Source organism: Lagopus leucura, unplaced genomic scaffold, assembly GCF_019238085.1.
Source record: "Lagopus leucura isolate 7727_CA_CO unplaced genomic scaffold, USGS_WTPT01 Super-Scaffold_100002, whole genome shotgun sequence".
Lineage (NCBI taxonomy): Eukaryota > Metazoa > Chordata > Aves > Galliformes > Phasianidae > Lagopus > Lagopus leucura.
Window position 1 is genome coordinate 69,869,851 of NW_024962263.1, and position 21,200 is coordinate 69,891,050.

The 21,200-nt window shown below is 41.5% G+C and overlaps 1 protein-coding gene across 1 annotated transcript in view; it reads right to left on the reverse strand.

Annotated features, from left to right (window-relative positions):
- Window positions 1–21,200, reverse strand: part of NIPAL2 (NIPA like domain containing 2) — a 47,996-nt gene that overhangs the window by 18,136 nt on the left and 8,660 nt on the right. The window contains exons 2-4 of the mRNA XM_042869584.1: window positions 12,712–12,780; window positions 10,785–10,956; window positions 159–218 (exon numbers count right to left, since the gene is read on the reverse strand). Of these exons, the coding sequence (XP_042725518.1) occupies window positions 159–218; window positions 10,785–10,956; window positions 12,712–12,780 (301 nt within the window). The remainder of the gene's footprint in view (window positions 1–158; window positions 219–10,784; window positions 10,957–12,711; window positions 12,781–21,200) is intronic.

Below are 21,200 nucleotides of genomic sequence, written 5' to 3' on the forward strand. Positions count from 1 at the left end.
ATGCACTGAAGATTCTCCCTCTTTTTGTCACTTCTTCCCAATTTTATAAGTAACTGCCTCAAAACACTCGGGAAGTGGGAGTGTGAAGTGGGGGGTTGCGTGAGAGTTTCAGCTTGCTAAGCATATGGCCACACACGTCCATATTAGCAAACACTTACCCAGTATATCTGCAGCCCTCATGGTCCTCTTTAGGAATAAGACAGAAATAAATGCGCTACCTAGAACAGAAATATCAAGTCTTTTTTTTCTATATATATTGGATAGAATATCAAGTGCTATAGCAAAAAGCCACTCTGAGCCAAGTATAAATATACCTCAAAGCTGTTGCACTGTACCATGATATAACCAGACAGGAGTTCATTCCAGCAAACAACCAATACTTAATTTTGTATAATTTTAGACATAACCAGCATGCTCTTACGTAGTTGAAGAGCTCCCACACAGACACTACACGAACTGCCCTGATTCAGTCATATGTGGAAGCATCAGGAAACTTGGGCACTGATCAATCCTGCTGTTCCACTCCCTATTTTTCCCACAACTATCTCCATGGATTCAGACAAGGCATAGAAGGATAAATTTCTGCTTCTCCAAACTTCAGTGTATTAGAAGCCTGTAAGTAAACTAGCAGAAATACAACTGAAAGGAAGAAAACCACTGAAAAAGCCTAATGTCATGAACAAGTGGGAGGAGGAATTAGTACATATAGGAGGGCTACTCACAGTCTTCTAGAATGACTTGTAATGAGAAAGGGGAAAAATGGAAGTGAGCACTTGAAATGTTCGCAAAAATGGAAATGAACTCGTCTTTCCTCAGCAGCTCCACCCCTTGCCCAGGTTTCCCACATTGCCTGTGGCAGCTTCCAGCCCAATTCAGCAGTAGGGAGTGGGTGAGCAGCAGCAGCCATCACAACAGTATTTCTGGTGAGCAGCTCAGTCTGGACGTGTGCTAGAGAAGGAAGAAGGGGTTTGGAACGAAGATGTACCACTAAGATTGTCAGACACTTGTAAGAAATGGCTCTCTTCCAGTATGCAGTATTAGAGTATCTACATCTAAGGGGAGGCAAAGAGGCTGAATAGCTAAAAGAGGTGGAGAAAAGCCTTTGGGAGAGGTGCACTGGTAATGTTAGATTTAGAAACTTCAAAGAATGAGATTTAGAAACCTCACTGTCCCAGTAGGGACTGTGAAAGGACACATTTACCTAAGTTGTGGGAAGCTGTTATAAGTTCTCTGTTCCTGTCTACATTGGTTATTGGTTTATTCTTGAAATAATAGATCTTTTTGTGACCATCTTTGCATCATTATCATTCCAATGGAAAAATTAATCACTTGTTAACTACTAGATACACTCTAGATATATCAAAATAGGTTCATAACGAGATAATTAGAATGAGAATTCAGCATCATGTCAGTAGAAAATGAGACAAAACTTAAACAGCATGAAGAGTAATGGAGCTCTATGCAAATGAATAAGAACAGTAAAGGAATCTCTAACTGAAAATGCCACGCTGAAAGCAAACTATCTGACACAGTTTTCTTTTTAAATGAAGACTCTGCTATAGAAGACACTGGTATCCAGGCAACACTGGCAATACTGGAGCTAACTAGTTTCTGAAAAGAGAGAGGATAAAAGGCAGGAGAGAAGCAGCAGCAACCTGAGTTAGTGCAGGAATTAATTACTGCTGTCAGAGCTCTCCCAAACCACATCTCAGACCACCCCATATGTAGCCACTGTAACAGTACAGACCTGTTGTTTAATGAACTGATGTCTCAGTGATTTCTTTTCTTGACTACTTTGTCTGGGCTCCCCATGGAGATCTAATAAACACAACACAGAGTTCGATCCTGGTATTGGCATCCAATTTGGAGTGATATGATTTAAGCCCACATTTCCACTGCCTGGATCTCTGGAGATGATAAATAGCAACCTGGGTACACCACAATCTCTGAGGCTGGCAGTAGGCACAGGAATGCATCCAGATAAGGATTCCAGTCACTCAGACTGTCATCCACTTGAATAATGCAAATGTGGCAAGCTCTTTCTCCAGAGATAGCTAGTAATGCACAGGAGATCACAAGCTCAACAGAATATATGTATAATTAATGCTCTTTATGATGTGTAATATGTAGAGGGATTTAAAAAAAGAAGAGGTTCAGAGAATGTATATTAGGCCACCTGGGATGGGAGGAATTGGTAAAATCTGAAGTAGGAGGGAAGATGCCAATGGAAGAGGAGCAGAGTGAAACCCAGGGGAGACTTTGAACAGAAAAGGCACCTGTCCCTGTGGATAAGCCACCAATACTTAATATGTATTCAGGTGAAGCAGAAAAGCAAAAACCTCACAGCCTCAGGTGCATTCCGCTCCTTAAAATGTTCACTTCTCAAGCCAGTGTTAGCTGACAAACATTGTCCCTGCCATCTCCTCTGTGCACGGTGACCTGCCATGCTATGGGCAGGAGGCTGGGACCTCCTAAGGTCCCCTCCAGCCTGAGTTATCCTAGGGCTGTGGTCACCCCTGGCAAAAGAATAAATGGGCTGCCAAAGGCCAGAGCTAAGCACACCACATATATGAGTAAAAACCCTTCCCATCACCCCACTCCAGTCTCCCCTTTCCTACGGAAGGTCCTCTTGTTCCCCTCTCTGCCACAGGAGCTGTGGGCATCCTCTGATGTTATACCAATGTGGGAAGGAGATCACTGAACATTGTGTTCAACCATATGAATGAACAGACTAAGGAAGTTGGGCAATCGCTGTGCTGAAAAGTATTAATGCATCTTTCCAATTCTTCATTTGTTAGCCTGCTTTTCTTTAAAATAATAATCATAAAAATCTGTGGACAGTCATAGAGATTGAGATCCATGTCACCGAGGACTATTCTCTGGTTGTTTTCTTAATTGGTCAGCAATTGAATTCAGCAACAAAGAAAAGTAAACAACAAAAAAAATTGTCAGAGCATAAGCTGGCAACAGCATGGCACTAAAGCAAGCAATTTATCATAGTTCTACACACTAATTGTTTTGGAACCACTGGTTCAACCACACGCACAGCTCTAAGTCTGAATTGTCAGCCTGTAGTCACTGAAGCAAAGACTGCATCTCCACTTGTCTGAGACAATTTGTATACTTTCAGCTGGATCAAAACGTTTTCAGTTTATTAACTAATGAGGTAAAATTTTAAAAACAAGGCATGGATCTTACTCCAGCTGAAAGCAGACACAGCTGGCCTGCTAGACCAAAAAAAAGGGCAGAAAATCATCACTGGAAGGGTTCAAGAAAAGTGTAGATGTGGCACTGACAGACATCGGTCAGTGGGCATGGTGGTGACAGGCTGGTGGTTGGACTAGATGATATAAGTGGTCTTTTCCAACCTCAATGATTCTATGATCTGTTAAGGGCTGAACATTACATAATCAAGCCTGGGCAGAGGAGAACCATGCAAATCAGATGAAATAAAATAAAATCAATAAAATGTCTGTATCTCTATAATAGAGCCTTTTTGAAAGCTCCTGAAGCTCTTCAATCTGGAAATCTGGAATTATTATTTCAAATGAAAAATATTATGGCTTGCTATTACATCAAAATTGTGATGAATATAAACTATCAAATGGGAAAGGGAAAAAAAAGAGTTTGTTAAGAAGCTTAATTGTTATGTTGAAACAACCACGCTTTTTTACACACCGGCATAAAACAGTCTGTTTTGCATTCACTGTCTGTTACTACAGCGTATGAATTTCTATTTAAATTGAAAAATATGATAGGAAATGTCCATTTTCTGCATGGTATACAATTAAGGGCCTTAAGGGAGAGGTGTAATAGTGCTACACACAAATTAGTCAATGCTGATTCTCCTCAGAGAGCGATAGCATGCGATTATCTCCATATGTAGGTTTTCTGCAGGAGAAACAGGAATAAAGAATAGCATGATGTGTGGGTTCTACCACCAGCAGACACTGAAGGGTGAGAATCCAGCTGAGAAAACAACTCCTCTGCCTCCTAGTCAAGAAATGTGCAGTTCAGCTTGTTTCTTGTTTGTTTGCTTGCTTATTTTTAAGAAAGGAATAATATAGAGCAATAGAAGTTAAAACAGAGAATAAATACTGAACATTAGGGTGCATTTTTTGCATTTAATCCAATCCAATCTTAAAAGACTCAAATAAAAATCAGTGTCCATTATTCATTTTTTCTACGCAAAACAATTTAATGAATATTTTTCATTCATTAAACTGTTTTCCTGGTACTGAAACCATCTACGAATCTCAGCTCTTTACCTTTATTTTTAATTTCAGACCCTACCTCAAGCAGTGATTTCTATAACTGTCCATAACTATAAATCATAGAATACCCCAGACCGAAAGGGACCTTCAAGGATCACTGAGTCCAACTCCTGGCTCCACACAGGACCATCCAAAATGCTAGTATATCCTTAATTTTCCTCATTTTAAGTCTTAGATTAGCTTTATTTAGAATAATTGGTACAATCTTCAGAAATGCACAGATAAATTTTGCTGTTTCTGTCTTTTTGATAGAGAGAAAAAGAAATTGAACATTAGTCTCAAATTGCTATTCTCTTATGATGGATACACTCTTGGCTGGGTAAGGAGCTGGCTGGAGGGCCGGGCACAGAGAGTGGTGGTGAATGGAGTCAAATCCAGCTGGCGACCAGTCGTGAGTGGTGTTCCCCAGGGGTCGGTGCTGGGGCCTGTCCTCTTCAATATCTTGATTGATGACCTGGATGAGGGCATCGAGTGCACCCTCAGTAAATTCGCAGATGACACCAAATTGGCTGGAAGTGTGGATCTGCCTGGGGGTAGCGAGGCCCTACAGAGGGATCTGGACAGGCTGGAGAGCTGGGCTGAAGCCAATAGGATGAGTTTCAACAAGGCCAAATGCCGGGTCCTGCACTTCGGCTACAACAACCCCAGGCGACGCTACAGGCTTGGGGCGGTGTGGCTGGAGGACTGCGTAGAGGAAATGGACCTGGGGGTATTGATTGATGCTTGGCTGAACATGAGCCGACAGTGTGCCCAGGTGGCCAAGAAGGCCAATGGCATCCTGGCTTGCATCAGAAACAGTGTTGCAAGCAGGAGCAGAGAGGTGATTGTTCCCCTATATTCAGCACTCGTGAGGCCGCACCTCGAGTACTGTGTCCAGTTTTGGGCCCCTCACTGCAAGAAAGATATTGAGGCCCTGGAACGTGTTCAAAGGAGGGCAACAAAGCTGGTGAGGGGTCTGAAACACAGGCCATATGAGGAGAGGCTGAAGGAGCTGGGAATGTTCAGCCTGGAGAAGAGGAGGCTCAGGGGAGACCTTATTGCTCTCTATAACTTCCTGAAGGGAGGTTGTAGTGAGCTGGGGGTCGTCCTCTTCTCTCGTGTCGTTAGTGATAGGACCAGGGGGAATGGTTTCAAGCTACGCCAGGGGAGATTCAGGCTGAACATGAGGAAGTATTACTTTTCAAAGGGTGGTCAGGCACTGGAATGGACTGCCCAGGGAGGTGGTGGAGTCACCGACCCTGGGGGTGTTCAAGGAAAGACTGGATGTTGTGTTGAGGGACATGGTTTAGTAGGAGCTATTGGGAATAGGTGAACGGTTGGACTGGGTGATCTTTTAGGTCTTTTCCAATCTTAGTGATTCTATGATTCTATGATTCTATGATTCTAAGCTTAGCTGATTGGTAGCAAAGCTGAGATCACACCAGTTAGGCAAAGGCTCCTAAAGGCACCTGTTTTGCAGAATGCTTCTCTATGCTTTTCACTGGCAAGCTGGATAAATGCCAAAGGAGGAGTACTAGCCATGATGTGAAGATTTTTTTAATGTTTGCACCTCTCCCAGTTTATGCAGCAGGGAAAACATTTCACTTGATGTGCAAGCATTTGCACCACTTTATGGGCCTGCCTGCAACTTATGAAGCAGTTTAAACTCACCCAGATGATTTCACACTAGAACTGCTGAGGAATGCTCAGACTATGAAGATGCTGCTGCTCAGGAAGGTCACATCTGAAAATGTGACCGTAAAATGTGCTCTGTACAAGGAGATCCTCAGACCTCTGCCTATCTACTGAGCTGAAGAGATTCAGGACCATCCTGGTACAGATGTGAGAAAGATCATAAATCACAGAATCCTACAGGTTGAAAAAGACCACTAATCCATCCAATCTAATGTAGGCTGCCACATAGGCAGGGAAATACGGAGAGAAGATGAGGCAGGTAGTACATTTGATCACTGTAACCCAAATGAGCAGGAGGCTAAGGAGACAGATGATGGGGAGCAGCTCTTCCTGGGTGAGTACCAATATGTCCACAGGGGTTCTGGAGGCCAAGCACTAAGAGTGGGACAAGAAAAAAGTGAACAGTTGAGGTTGCTAGGTTGCTGGTCATCACAAGAATGGGACGTAGCTGAAGAATAAGCACCTGTAATGACATCTCCATGGTGGAGTCTGCAAGTAAATAATTCACAGCAGAATCTCCCAGAGAATATCAGCTTGAAGCTTCTACCATCTTATCCTTCTGCATTCCTATCTCACTCACAGGGAGGGCAGCAGCCCAAGAAAATCCAGGCTATGGTCCTACTGTGGGTCGTTTTGGGAAGACAAGGGAGAGGCTTCAGGTGTGAGGTGAAGAGGTACTGTTAGACCTGGTGGAACCTAGGCCTCCTTTGTTGCCCATTAACATGGATTTGGAGAACATGAAGGAACATCTGCATGCATAGATAGAGTTAAACAGAGAGGCAGCTCTGCCCAGGACATCCATGCACAAATTCATCACAGCTAATCATTAAGACTACTGTTAGTTTAAACTATAGCTATTAATGGTGTGCTAAATACAAAGGAAGGTATTAAAGATTTTAGTCAGATGGTGCCTGACCTCATGACAGATATTCTGCAAACTGAACATGCAACATTTCTAATGTGACGAAACATCACTACTGGAAAAGTGGTGGACAAGACATTATTTGCTTTTCCCCTGTGTCAATATCCTAATAAACAAGCAAGCAAGATCTCAGAGAAACTGCTCAAAAGAAAGGCCATTATGGTGAGTTTGATTCTGGAAACTGGGTTATAGAACATACACATTGAAGAGAGAAGGAAGAACCCTGGAAATGATTTTGTTGCATCTTCAGAAAAGCACTTTAAAGAACAGTCTGGTGACTGCTTCCCAGTTCCCATTAGTAACAGAGTTCTCAGAATCTCATGGTCTTGGACCACAAAGGTGTTATGTTACATGGAGTGGGAGAAATACTTTTCTGCACAAATATCTGAGATTGTTTTTTCCCTAAAACACCATCAGGGATATCATTTTCCAAAGCCTTAAGCAACGTCTTGCCCCATGGCTATTTAGAAGGAGCATACGAAAATGAAAAGGGATCTCAACACTGTCAGCCTAAGTGAGTTAAGTGTAAAAAAAACTCTCTAGAGAATGATGAAAACTGCATAAGAAGCCATCTCTGATTCCACTGGCCTCTCCTCACACAACTCCCCTAAGTTATTTCTGCAAGCAAAAGCGAGGGAATGAACAAAAAAACCACACGGGTCTAAAATTACCCAAGCTGCTTGTAAAAAATGATTTTTAATTTTTAAGTATAAAAAGCTTTTTAATGATCACATCAAACATGTATTACCCCTCCTTTTTTTTTTTTAATTAAAAATTTACCAATTTTTCCTCTGAAAGAAAACAACTGCTGTCTTCTCAAACTATTTAAAACCCTGAACAGATGCAGAGCTTGCATCATTGCAACCACACACAGAAATGCTTCCACTGTGCAAGAAAAGAATATATACTCTTTGTAGCTTAATTCTAAGAAAAGAGAAAAATCTACTGGTGTTGTGCCAACTCATGGTCTGTGGTGATGAATTCTTTCTAAAGCACCCATCTCAATAGGATGAAGCACAAACTTTTTGCTATTTAATTGATACTGAATTAAATGCAAAATTCAGTTGGATTTGGTTAACCGTGATTGCAGGATATAATAGTTGTTGGCTCCATCTATTTTAAGACCCAAGATGCTTTCTATTTCAGAAGTTTTGAGATACATTATGGGAATAGCCCAAATCTGGACTGGGCAGACTCCAATATGCCTTATTCTCTTTCCACATCCTGGTTTTGAAGCAAAGAAAAATGTGGACCCCGAGTCACAGAGATCTTCAGGGACAGCTGGGCGCACCATGAAGCACAGCTTTTCTCTGCACGGCCACAGGTGCTGAGCACCCAGTCAGTGACAGAGAACTCTATTCTTGTAGGTGTGTTGAAAACACATTCAGAAAAAAAGTGCTTCTCAGAAGGTTCAAATACAGATTTGGAGTTTGTTAACAAGTGATTAATTTCTTCATTTAAAAAAAATAAGTTATGAAAAGTTGCACATTCAACAGTGTGCCTCAAAAGAGCAGCCAACTAGACGACACAAAGTCCACAGTCTCCACCTAAACGAGATCACATCATAATGAAAAAGTATTTCTTGATCTCTAAAAATGGAAGACCTATTCTCTGCACAGCCACTGGCAGCTGATGTGCTGCATCTTGGTCAGTTTGTCATTGCCCTAAACTCTGAACTATTCTAAAATTGAAAAGAGGCTTGCTCTTTCTCTGATTCTAATTTCAGAAGACAGGGAAGTATCTTGTGGTAGGAAGTGTTACTGGGAAGTTATTGTTGCAATTGGCCATCCACATCATTTTTACTTTCCCTTCCTTAAGGGAATGTTAGCTAGACTAAATACAACTTCAGATATCTCTATTGTTTGGGCTAAGAAAGGGATACTGCCAGCTGATATATGGGAATGGAATACAAGTTATTAAAGTGCTTTCTGGGGTCTTCCAGGATAAACATTTTGGGGTCAGTTAAAGATTAAAAAAAAAAAAAAACGAAAAATGGATAAGTGTTTTGACAAAATATAGCAGTAAGGAAAATGATTTCTTGGTATTTGTTACAAGTAAGGGAAATGGAAAATGAAGGAAACAGATGCAGTGATTCTTCATATATTGCAAAGGTACGGAAGAAGAAATCTCTTCAGATAAAAATCACCCTAAATATGACCTTTTCTTTGCAGCAGCTTAATAACCAAAGTAATTTTTTCCCTTCCTAATGCTTTTCATTTCTTCTTTCTAGATGTATATGTTTGCGTTTTCTTCAGTATGGGCAACAAATTAGATCAGGTTCCCGTATGTTCAGAAACATCTGGAAATGCCTACAATTGTTAAAGATAAAACTGCAGCCACCAAAATCACACTGGGATCTGTCCTGTTAATTTACATTTTCATCTCAGGTAATATCTCATTCCTTTCCTTGAGAAATCTTTCCTACAGTGGTGAACTACAGTGGTTTTTTATCTTTCTCCAAAATTCTGCAATAGTTTAACATTAAAGGTTACAGTAAATTGCCTGCAGTTTCCTTCCCCCACAACTTCTTTGCTAAATTGCACCCACATATGTTTGGCTGCCTCCTTCCAATACAGACAGACAGTCCACAGGGAAGATAATTCATTTTTCGACCTTCCCATGCAGAATTGCTCACTGCAGCATTGCTTCTGAGCTTGAAACTGGTAGCGAGACAAAGACCATGAAATGTTATCACTTGTCAATAGCAAACAAATGAGCTTCAGTGTATACAGAACTGTTATATCTCAGCCCTGTGTGTTTCAGCTGTGGATGTGAACAATATGATTAAGGGATATGCTGCACTCTGTATCTCTGTTTTCCCACACTCTGTATGATACTGCCCTGTGCACTCTGCTTTGCATTAGCACAACATAACCACGTCTTTTAAAATGTATGTTTCTTTATCAAAGAAGCAAGAGACCTCATACCTGGGATAGCCCTCTAAAAACCCTAACTACAAAAAAAAAAAGTCCAAAACAAAAAACAACTATGATATAAATAAATGATGAAATAAAGATTGCATCAATTGCATCCTAACAATACAAATGATTCTACTGAAGTCCTATCTGCACATCTGATTTTTGGGTGGTCTTCAGTGAAGCCAGGAGTTGGACTTGATGATCCTTATGGATTTCTTCCAGCTTGGAATATTCTATGATTCTATGAAATATCCATAACTAAGATAAGAATTCCAGGAAATTTCTGCTCCCTGCTGCCATAAGTATTCTTTGGTCAGAGAAGGGTTCGTAAAACACAGTGAGAAAAAGAAAGTAATGATCAAATGAAAGAAAAATTGCTGCTCATTTTTACAGAGCATACTGTTCTGCAGAAGTGACTCTAGTGTGTGGGTCAGGACAAACTGGTACCATTCAGACCCCAAGGTACACCCAAGTGTGAGGGTACCTGCCAGTGCCAGGTGAGTACAGACAGGTGAATTTGCCCAACCCAACATTAAGTACAGGGACGGGCAAGGAGCAGGCAGCAGGAACTACTTGGTGTGATGGTAGCACAGAAAACACACTGGGTACTCAGGATCTGACCATAGCTCTGCAGGCAGCAGGATATCAGCCCCTGGCCTTGACAGCTTGTGTTGCCAGCACCAGTGGTACAGAACCAGGTGACCAAATGGCAGGAATTAGCACAGCACAGAGTGACAAGAGTCCCCAGAGCAAAAAAAAAAAAAAAAAAAGAAAAGAAAAGAAAAAAGAAAAATATTAGAAGAGTCTCTGAGTTAAGTACAGGGTTTGTGTTAAATTGTTAGCTCACGTAATTATATATGAGTCATTTCTTTTCAAACCACAGCATTAGCATTTTCCCCTCATGCTCCTGCTGCAGTTCCTGTGGTATTATCCTCCAGTCACAAATAAGCATTCAATTAAAGCAGGTACCCAAGCAAAACATGGGAAACATCTCACCTATGATAGATACACATCCTAGTGGAGCAACAAGGGCAATGGGGGCAAATCCATAGGCTGTGAAATTGCCCAGCTCTCCAAGGCCCAGCAGGACAGCTCCATACCACCACAGCTTGCTCCTGTAGAAGGGCTTCAGCTCTGCTTGGCGAGCCAGTCGGAGATGAATGCATTTCTGGAAAATTAATTATTAGGAACAGGCATGAAAAGAAAGACTTCCATTGTGTTCTTATGGATAGCAAAAGTGGAGTAATTAAGGGGTTGTCATCTCTGAATTCCAGGTGCGTCAACGTTTTCTCTTTAAGCACGCTTTTCAGCTTGCTATTGCAGACAGATGGCTTTGTGTTAACTCAGATGTGTACTTCCTAAGCCATGGTGGAAATGACTGAAAAATTAGACCTCTGAACAAACCTGAAAAGCATGAAGTGAATGCTAGCTAGTGTTTCTCAGCCATCCCTGCAAGCCTCTGTGCTAGTCTCAAAGTACAGAAGAGCAGGTTGCGCTGTGAATTTAGCAACACCCAGGGAGAAGAAATGGGCCAGAATCAGAACTCTGGCAACAGACTAGGAGAAGGGGACTGAACAACCTGCTGTTTCTGCTCCTGATAAGTATTCTAGCTAGGAATACAATTCCAAGATGGAAAAGGCAGCACTTAACTACTTCTACTGTTGGGAGGACTGTTAATTCATTACGGAGAATTTAGGATTTGGCTACAATCTCCTACCTGACCTTAGAAAAAGACCTCAGCTAAAGCATTATTTTCAAAAGAAAAACCAGCTTTAACAGTATCAACAAGAGAAATACATGCTCAAGTAGTATTTCATCAGTACTTGCCACATAGAGAAGGTATCACTTACACAGCATCATTGTTTTCCCTCTGACTGTACAGAAAGTACCTGTATATAACAGGATAATTTGATTTTGACCATGCTGGAGTTCTGAAACAGAACCCAGGCATTCACCACAAGGAAGGTGTCATTATGGGGAAGAACATCATGTCTACCACATTGGTACTGCAGAATATCATTTCCTTTCTCAGATACCCCATCAGCCTCTCTGCATGGGGAAATGAGTCAAAAGAAAAAAAAAAAAAAAAAAGATGGAAGCAAACTGATATAGCTATCATAGTATAAATTATTGTAAAGTATGCATTTTATACCACCATCTGATATTTGCTTTTGGAAGTGCCACTGCAGAGTCACAAGGAAGTTCTAAATCATTTTCCTCATGCTTCCATTTCAATCGGCAGGTTTCGCTACAGAATATGGGTCAAACAGTGATGTCTGTGATATGCCATAGCCTCAGTTATAACCCTTTGTGAGAAAAAGCAGAACATTATGGCAGCTTCATGCTTTGGAAAATGCTCAGGGGATTAAATCCTAGGAAGAAGCTTAGCCCTTGAAGGAAAAGGGAATATAAAGAAAAACATAATTCTCCAAGCCACAGGCCACCAATGCACAGTAATGTACACTATTTTGTATGTTGCATCTCTATTAAAAAAAAAAAAAAAAAAAAAACACCAAAAAACCATCTTTATGCCTGCATATATTTAATCACATTGATCACTTCACTAAGCATTCTTAAGAATATGCAGTCACTTCCAGTTTAGATTGGACCTAATGAGACAGGTTTCTGTGATGTGCATTGGGACCAGATGGAGGTCACATCTGATCATTCTTACAGCACAGTACAAGGAGGTGCAGGAGGACTTATGAATTTTGATTCTGTTCTCATATGGGAATCACAGCAAATAACCAACTGAGGTATACCACCTAGCCAAGAACTGCTGCAAGTTAACGCGAGTTAAAGAGAAGGAATGTTTATTAAATGCAACAAAATTTGTATTTTGAACTTCACCATAAAAACAGATCATAAAATAAATTGCTTTCTAAATACAAACAACGCAGAATAAAGAGTAATGATTTCATACCTGTATACTCAAAGAGATGCTAATCAGAACATTTGAGGCAGCAGCAAGTAAAACTCCCAAGAGCTCAGTCTGCAGGATCACCAAACAGAGAAATACAAAACATACTTATTAGGTGAAGAAGAACAATATAACAGTGGTTTTCTGATAGTACATCATAACAGGATCAAAAACAAATTATTGCACTTTTTAGTCACTAAGTTCAGGCTGCACTAAGAAACTGATAAAAATTCTCTCTGTACAGTGGACTGTAATAAGAAAGCTTGTGCATGGTGCCTAGGGCTTGAGTAGTAAACAACTGGGAACTGGAAGGGCATCCCAATGCAGGAGGTGGTTTTGCAGCCCTTTAGAAGAAAATGTCCTTTAATCTTGCAAAAGGAAAAACTAGATGTGTCTCACACGAACACTACACACACAGATTCTTCTTTCTTTTTTTTTAAGTGTGTGTTTTATTACATAACCCAGAAGTAAAATCAACAGCAATCACACTGTTCATATTAGAACACAGTGATTTTATGTTTCAACATATCCACTATTTGACAGAGCAGCCTGTCATAAGTCATATGGGTCATAAGTCTGCTGACAGTTTCTTTAATGTACCATGTTATTTAACCAAATCCTTTTCTAATCAGCCTAATTTTCTTTAAAAAACGTTGCAAACTTTCTGTGAGGCTGAGAAATTAAAAGCATTCAAGTAGGACTCTCTTATTTTGGGAAACTGCCATTCAAAGATGTCATTTCAGCAAGTTCAATGAACAGATGCACAGCAGAGCTTCCCATCTATGTTTGAAATGTTGCAACCTTTGTATGCTGCCATAAGTATACTCACCCATCCAAGGCCACTGGTATGGTGCCGTGAGAAGACACATTAGCTTGCAGAGAGGACAAATGTAGTATCAGTGGACTTTTACAAACAAAGACAATGAATGAACATCTCCAAAAGCATGAAGAAAGAGCAGCCTTACCACAAAAGGTCTAGCAAAGGATGATAATCTTAAGAGGCATATTTGAATCCATCTATCTCCAGCCCCATTCACTTCTGCAGCAGCTTAGGCTCAGGAGGAAAAGCAGACAACAGAATCATACATGGTGAAATGCTCTGCAGATTGCAAAATGTCACGAAGACAAGTACTACGGGAACATGATGAGTCTTGCATTCTCCTTCTACACTGGGAAACTGCTATCAAATGGCCATCACCCAGGGCCTCATAGAAGCACAGGGGGGTGAGTTTTCCTCCCCAGAGCTTTGGTGTTGGTGGTATTAAATCTTGTGCAAAGTTTGACTATTCATATGTGGATTACTGTGTTCCTTTCTTCATCCAGCAAACAGACAGCATTATCAATAAAATAGTAGTTAAATCAAAATTGTTTTCTTGCTCCCTAAGACTTGGTCTTTCTAAATGACACATTTTCCTTTGTGAGGGGGTGGAGAGGTGACCTTGTCAGCCTCATCATGAAGGGTTTAAGAATAAGGCGGCAGCAGGGAACAAAAAACAGGAACTGCCAGTTCATTTACCTCATCATTTTGTTGCCTTCACGTAAGTAATTGTAATACATCCCTGCTAGTTGCAGCACAGAGCATGGGCTCTGCAGCTTTTTCCAGATCAGCAGCCAATGCAGCCCTCACAGCTGTATCTCTGAGCAGCACCTTACAGCTCCTTAATCCCAGCCAACGGTTGCAGAAACCAAGCAGGAGGCAACCAGACTCAGGGAGAAACTGTGCTGGTCTCAAAGGGGGCTCTCAATCCAGCTTTTAAGCTGCCAAAAGCACTTTCATCATTTGGTGTAAAATTCCCTATGAGCCCTAACTCCTGATGGCAGCCAGCAGTCCTCAGACGAGGTGTACGTGCCATGGCTGCAAAGGATGAGCAACACTGTCAGTGAAGAACATGGGTGGAAACAGTAAGGTCACCAAGCTCAATCTGCATGAGTGGGCAGACCTGTGCACTTACATCCATTCTGGGTTGCTGAAAATCCAGGTATAAGGTATCATATAGAATGACTGTCTTGGCCTATAATTTTTCTCAGAACCGTTCCTTTTCTCTTAAGATAAAACTTGCATGCAGCTGGTGGCAGAGGATGAGACTCTGTTTAATTTGTCATTATAAACAAAAACTGCAAAATTACACTCACTTACTGCTTCCAATGATGATCTGAGTATCTACCTCCAGGAACTCTGAATCAAATGCCCCTTTTATGGCTCTATGTAACACATGAATAGGGATTCCAGTAGGAAGTCTTCCCATGCTGTGCATCGCTGGTGCCCCCTCCAGCACTAAATGCTTTTGTACCTCAGCAGTTGGTTTGTCAATTACATGAGAGCTTTGCTTCATTAGATTAGAGTGAGCTTTCTTCAACTAGCCTTGTGGGCTGCTCCAGATTTCTCACCATGATCACCCAAGTTCTGAATTGGAATTATCTCTCAAAAGTCATTGCTCTTTTTGCAGTTTCCAGAAATTCCTGAGAGCAGCTCAAATATTTGGCCTTCTAATTTTCTGGGAACTACTGAGACAATGTATGCAACCATAGTTTCATTACTTCCCTGGTACTGAGACCAAAATTTCCCTCAGCATTCCATATGACATCTCCCAGGGCCAATAGTGCCAGCAATTCCTCATGGAGACCATAAGGGTAAGGCCTTCCCATACTAAGACAGGAACAGGCAGCCAGGGGCACCAAGCAGCTCCCTGGGGATGGAGACAGAGGATGGGCAGGGCCATAGGCTTGGCTTGGCAAAAGCCCATTTCAGACTGGAGCCTGGCCTTTCTGTGGCCTCGCTGGGGCAGACTCTGACAGTCATAAGGCTAATGTGGAGACTTAGGCCATGGGCAGGGCTGAGGAGCCAGGGAAAACAGTGCTTGCACAGGATCATGGCAAATCTATAGTGGCAGTCTGAGCTCTAAACTTACCCTCACTGCTCAGATCATTTTATCGTAATGACCACATGGTTCACCTGAATGTTGCTGTTGGCATATATACTGCGCTGCCTGCTCTAAATTGACATGTGTTAATGAGCTCTGGTTAATAGTGTGATAGCATCGTACTTCCAAAGCCAGGGCTGGACAGACCCCTAAAGATTAAAAGCAGAGTGCAGTGCATGAGGGAGGTCAAATATCACATGGGAGGCAAGATGAAAGTACAGTCACACCACACAGCTATAGCACGGCAAAACTGTCTTATGTGTGTTCATACTCAGACATGCCAATGTTAAAGAAAACAACACGGAACAAAAATTCAGTAAAGGAGAAAATTAGATTGTAAACTTCACAAATCAAAGAGCACCATAAGCTAACAGACTTTTCCTAATGCACAAGAGCTATCATATAAAGTAGTGCTCAAAGCGAGAAAGAAAAAATAGGATACAACATCTCAGACTAATAAAACCAGGCATGAATGAAAGATGATGACTTGCAACAGAAGAAAGATTACACTATCAAACTGAAATGGTTGCTGTATTGGCCTGAAGGCCACCAGAATCCTTGTATTCTAACCTTGTCATATAAAAGGCTTTAGCATTTGTGCTGTGTCCACAATTCAGTGTCCTTTAGAGGTTAGAGGACTGGTGTAGCAGCCAGTTTTCTAAGTAATAAACATGACATTCTCTGGAACACAGAGTTTCCAGTTGTGATATCCAGTTGTGATATCATCCATACAACTGCAGAACTTCCCACACAAAAGTCTTGAGACAAATCTCCACAAGGGAATTCAGTTGCAGACACAACTCCAGAGCCATGGTGCTACTTCACTCGACTAAGAAGTTCTACAGGAAAAAGACTGAAATACTCAAAACTGTTGGCATAAGATGCAAATCCCTTCATCTCCAAAACATCTGTCTGAACCTACAGGCCACTTTGTTGTACCCCAGATTTCAAACTGTTGACGCATTCTTCCAATGCTTCCAAATACATTACACTTGTCCTAGAAACATCCTTCCTGTAAGTTTTCCAAAAAGTAAAAGAATACAGACATTTTATTTCATTTACCTTAATTTGATTTGAAACAAGCTGTTAAAGTCACTTGCTGGCTTTGCAGCACATGGACAATAGACAGAGGATTTACCAATGTTTGTCAGATCTCTAGTTGCGCAACTGTACCCAAAGAGCGGTGGTCAAAGGTTCAATGTCTGGATGGAGATCAGAGATGAGTGTTGTACCTCAGGGGTCAGTACTGGAACCAATGCTCTTTAACATCTTCATCAATGACACCAAGAAGTGCAGTCATTATTTTCTGAATTACACAAAACTGCGTGGTGTGGTCAACACGCCTGAGAGATGGGATGCTGTCCAGAAAGACCTAGACAGGCTTAAGCAATGGATCCACACAAACCTCATGAGTTCCAACAAATCGAAGTGCAAGGCCTTGCACTTGGGTTGTGGCAACCATTGCTATCAGTACAAGCTGGGAGATATAAGGAAGGAACACAGCCGTACCAAAAAGGACTTGGCAGTACTGGTGAATGGCAAGCTGACCATGAGTCAGCAATGTGCCCTCACAGCCCAGAAAGCCAACTGTATCATTGACTGCATCAAAAGAAGCGTGGCCAGCAGGTGGAGGGAGGTGATCCTGCCCCTCTGCTCTGTGCTGGTAAGGCCTCATCTGGAGTACTGCATCCAGATGTGGAATCCTCAGTACAGGAGAGATGTGGATCTGTTGGAGTGTGTCCAGAGAGGGCCACAAAAATGATCCAAGGGATGAAACACCCTTCCTATGAGAGAGCTGGGGCTGTTCAGCTTGGAAAAGAGAAGGCTCAAGGGAGACCTGACAGTGGCCTTTCAGTATCTGAAGGGGGGCTGTAAGTAAGGAGACAGACTCTTTAGCAGGGTCTGCAGTGATAGAACAAGGGAAAGTGGTTTCAAACTAAAAGAGGGAGGATTTAGATTGGATATAAGGAAGAGGTTTCTTATGGTAAGGGTGGTGAGGCACTGGAACCTGTTGCCAAGAGAGGTGGAGGATGCCCCATCCCTGGAGACATACTGGTCAGGCTAGATGAGGCTCTGAGCAAGCAGATCTAGCTGTAGACATTCCTGTTCATTACAGGGGAATTAAACCAGACGACCTTTAAGGATCTCTTCTAACTCAAGCAATTCTATGAATTTATGATTCTGTGTTTCCCTTGCTGGCAAAACTGGCTCAAGGAATGCCTTTCGATTCCCATTTGTAGGCCTCCACTCCTCACTGCCTCATTTGTGTTAAAACAACTGTTTGCGAGTCTACGAAGGCACTGTTCCAGGTTTGAAACAACCCTCCCAAAATATACCCCATTAGCATCATGTTCTTTATAAACCACCTGCCAATGTTGAACGCTGAAGGTGGATTAAAATTCAAAAGCCACAGCAAGTGCTGTAAAATGGTGACCCTGCGTGGTTTGCCAGCCATGAAAGTGACCAAAGGATCATGACTTTACGAGGGACTGCCCGGGGGATTCAAGAAGTGATAAACTTGTCTCAAGTAAGGCACTCTCACCAGTACGTGGCATCCCACGTCCCAGATGCATAAGCCTCTCACGCAAGCTCAGGCGTGGGGAAGGGGGCTCTGAAGGATCAGACAGAAGGCATCTATTTGCCAACTGGAGTGGCAGTGTATTGCTAATCAAAATAAATGAACGGCAGAATTACATATTGCTGCATATGATCCTCCTCTGAGCACTCATGCAGAGCCTGATGCTTATTTACCCTAACACCTTTTCACATCATTCTGGCAGTGTTTTAAAAGAGCCTTTTATATGCAAGGTCTCTTTTTATTGTTAAAGTAAAGCAAGGGACTTATGACAAATGAAAGCCAGGCTGAAATCTAAATTTTTGGCAATAATTCTAATAAATTTATTCCCAGCACAGTAAAATCTGCATTGGAGATTCAGTTATACAGTGAGATGCAAGTTACCCATACAACAGCTGTGTTTTCCTATTGCACATTAATCTGAAGTTTCCAAGCCCCTGAAATGAATACTTAGAAAGATTAACTGAATTTGTATTGAGTAAAAGGTATATGGGCATTATTTGTGGAAACTTTTCATGCTGGTAAATTAAACTGATGAAAAGAAAAAAAAATCATTTTGAAGGCATGTTCTCTGCTAGCTTTACAATGCCAGTTAAACTATTTGTCTTTATTTCTGCATTTATTTGTGATCTAAAGGTGTTCTCAACAAACGTTATGAATTACATGGCTTCAAATGCCACATCTGAATTCCAGTAATTAGGATTTCTCCAGACAGAGATGAATGGATCCTGTAACAAAAATAGGAGAAACGCCTCCTAAAATTACAATTCTGAATTAACTCTGAAGCAAGGCAAATTCAGAATCCTTAACAAAAAACATAGCTTTGAAAGAGTTACCATGTGGAATTAGGAGACGCTTATCATTTAGCTATTATTACTTATAAAGCTCTGGCTGTACTCAGTGCTTTACAGATGTATAAAGAAAATAAGTTCCTTGTTTTCAGGGGTTTTCACAGTACAATTTGTATATTCATATGATTCAGCCCCGCGTAAAGTACTGAAGGAGACCTGAAACAATAGCAAAAGAGCAATTAACAGTATTGGAACATTTAATGAAAATACATGTGGATCCCTCACTGTGACATGGAAGACAAAGGACATACAAGGAGAGAATTAAAACATTTGTCTCTGTCTTTTTTAGGAGCAAAAGAAGAGAGGAGAGCTAGGGAACTAAGCCAGAGTAAATCTGACTGAAGACAAGACACTTCACATGTTTTACATGAGTTGTTACACAGTATTCCAAACCACAGTAGATATAGTTCCTATCTCACAACTATTGCAGTTCTCTTGCCTTTGCTAGGTTTTGTCTTCCATTAGCTTCTGAATTTAGAGTGCATCTTTTTTTTTCATGAAAGATACAAATTGTAAAGGCTGAGAAAAAAATCTTGGTAAGGTATCAAAGGGTGTGGGAGCTTGAGAGGATAGATCATCCACAGAAATGGGGCACTTCTGCTCAGCTCCACGCTTCAATCATTTTCATGCATTCTTATTTATATTCCTCAGTCCGATTAGGTAATGTCCATAATGTATTCCAAACTGAGGTGATGAATTTTAATGGTAAAAGATAATAAAAAAAATAACTTTTAACATGCTCACTATAGATGTATACAGACATATCCATCCACTATAATATTACAAGCACTATGAACAGTAATTTCTTTTTGAGGAGTTACAGCAAAATCTCTCATCTCCTAAATTTCAATTTCCTATACTCAAGAATCAAATAGCAGAATTAGGAAATAAATGAGAGAACAGGGAAGGGACAGAATGGATTTTTACACTGTTCCTCAGATGAAGAGACTGAGGCACCGTGCTGCATAATCAGAGAGCATTTCATGTTTTAATATTACCTGTTAGATTGCAAATAAAAGCCTCTCCAGTGTGTGCACAATAGAGGCTCTAAAAATTTCAATCATAGTTGATAACATCTTAATAGAAGGATTTTCTCAAGGATCATCACATAACATCTCCATGGCAACTACAGAAATTACATACCCAGAAAAGCAAGAAAAGGATTGCTTAACTTTGTCAGTTTTCAGGTCCCTCAGGAGAAACAAGGATGTCTGACCAGCTTCTCCCACACAAAGGCCAACTGGCTGAGGGATATCCCTCTGCTGCTGTGCTTGAGCTGGCTTCCTAGGTATTCCAGTCTGGCCCTGCCTTGTTTCTGGTATAAAAGGCAAGGAACAATCCCAACCACTAAAACATTTGATATATTAATTCCCAGAAATTATAGCATGGCTCATAGTGAGATGCTCCACCTGTTAGACATGTCTCTCTGGACACCTAAGAGTCCAGAAAGCTGAGGAGGAGGCAGATCAAAGCACGGAGCACACACAAGGTTCATGGGGACAGTTCATGCTCTAGAAGATGGAGTAGCTCTGTCCGTACTCAGAAACACTGCAAACTCAGTAGGGAGCTACCTGAATGACTGAATAAATCATGCTGTAAGTGTAATGTTAGGTTGCAGGAGAAGGCACAGAGTGCCTCGCTCTGCCTGTACACACAATCATGCCTTGGAACAAAACACACTCAGCTTGTTCCCTTCTGGTATTTTAGTACAAGCCTTGCTGGTATACAGAGATACACAAAGGCCGGACAGCAACAGTAAAAATCTCCTATACCAGCTGTGAGGAGCAGGGCAATGATATGCCTTTCCCAGCATGCACCTCTCAGCATTGCTTTCCAACAAAGGCAGACTACTCTCATCCCCTCTCAGTGAATCTGTTAGCGGTAGCAAACTCTTCCCTCAATGTGCACAGAAGAGTCTTCTCAACATGCTCAGTTGTTGGACCCCACTGTCAAACTCGTGGGCCTGGGTAAACATGAATGGGAAATCAGACTTGTGAAGGGCTTGGAGAATATGCCCTACGAGGAGAGACTGAAGGAACTGCGGATGTTCAGTTTGGGAAGAAGAGGCTGAGGGGAGACCTTACTGCTCTCTCCCAATACCTGAAAGGTGCTTACAGTGAGAGCGGGGTTGGTTTCTTCTTACTG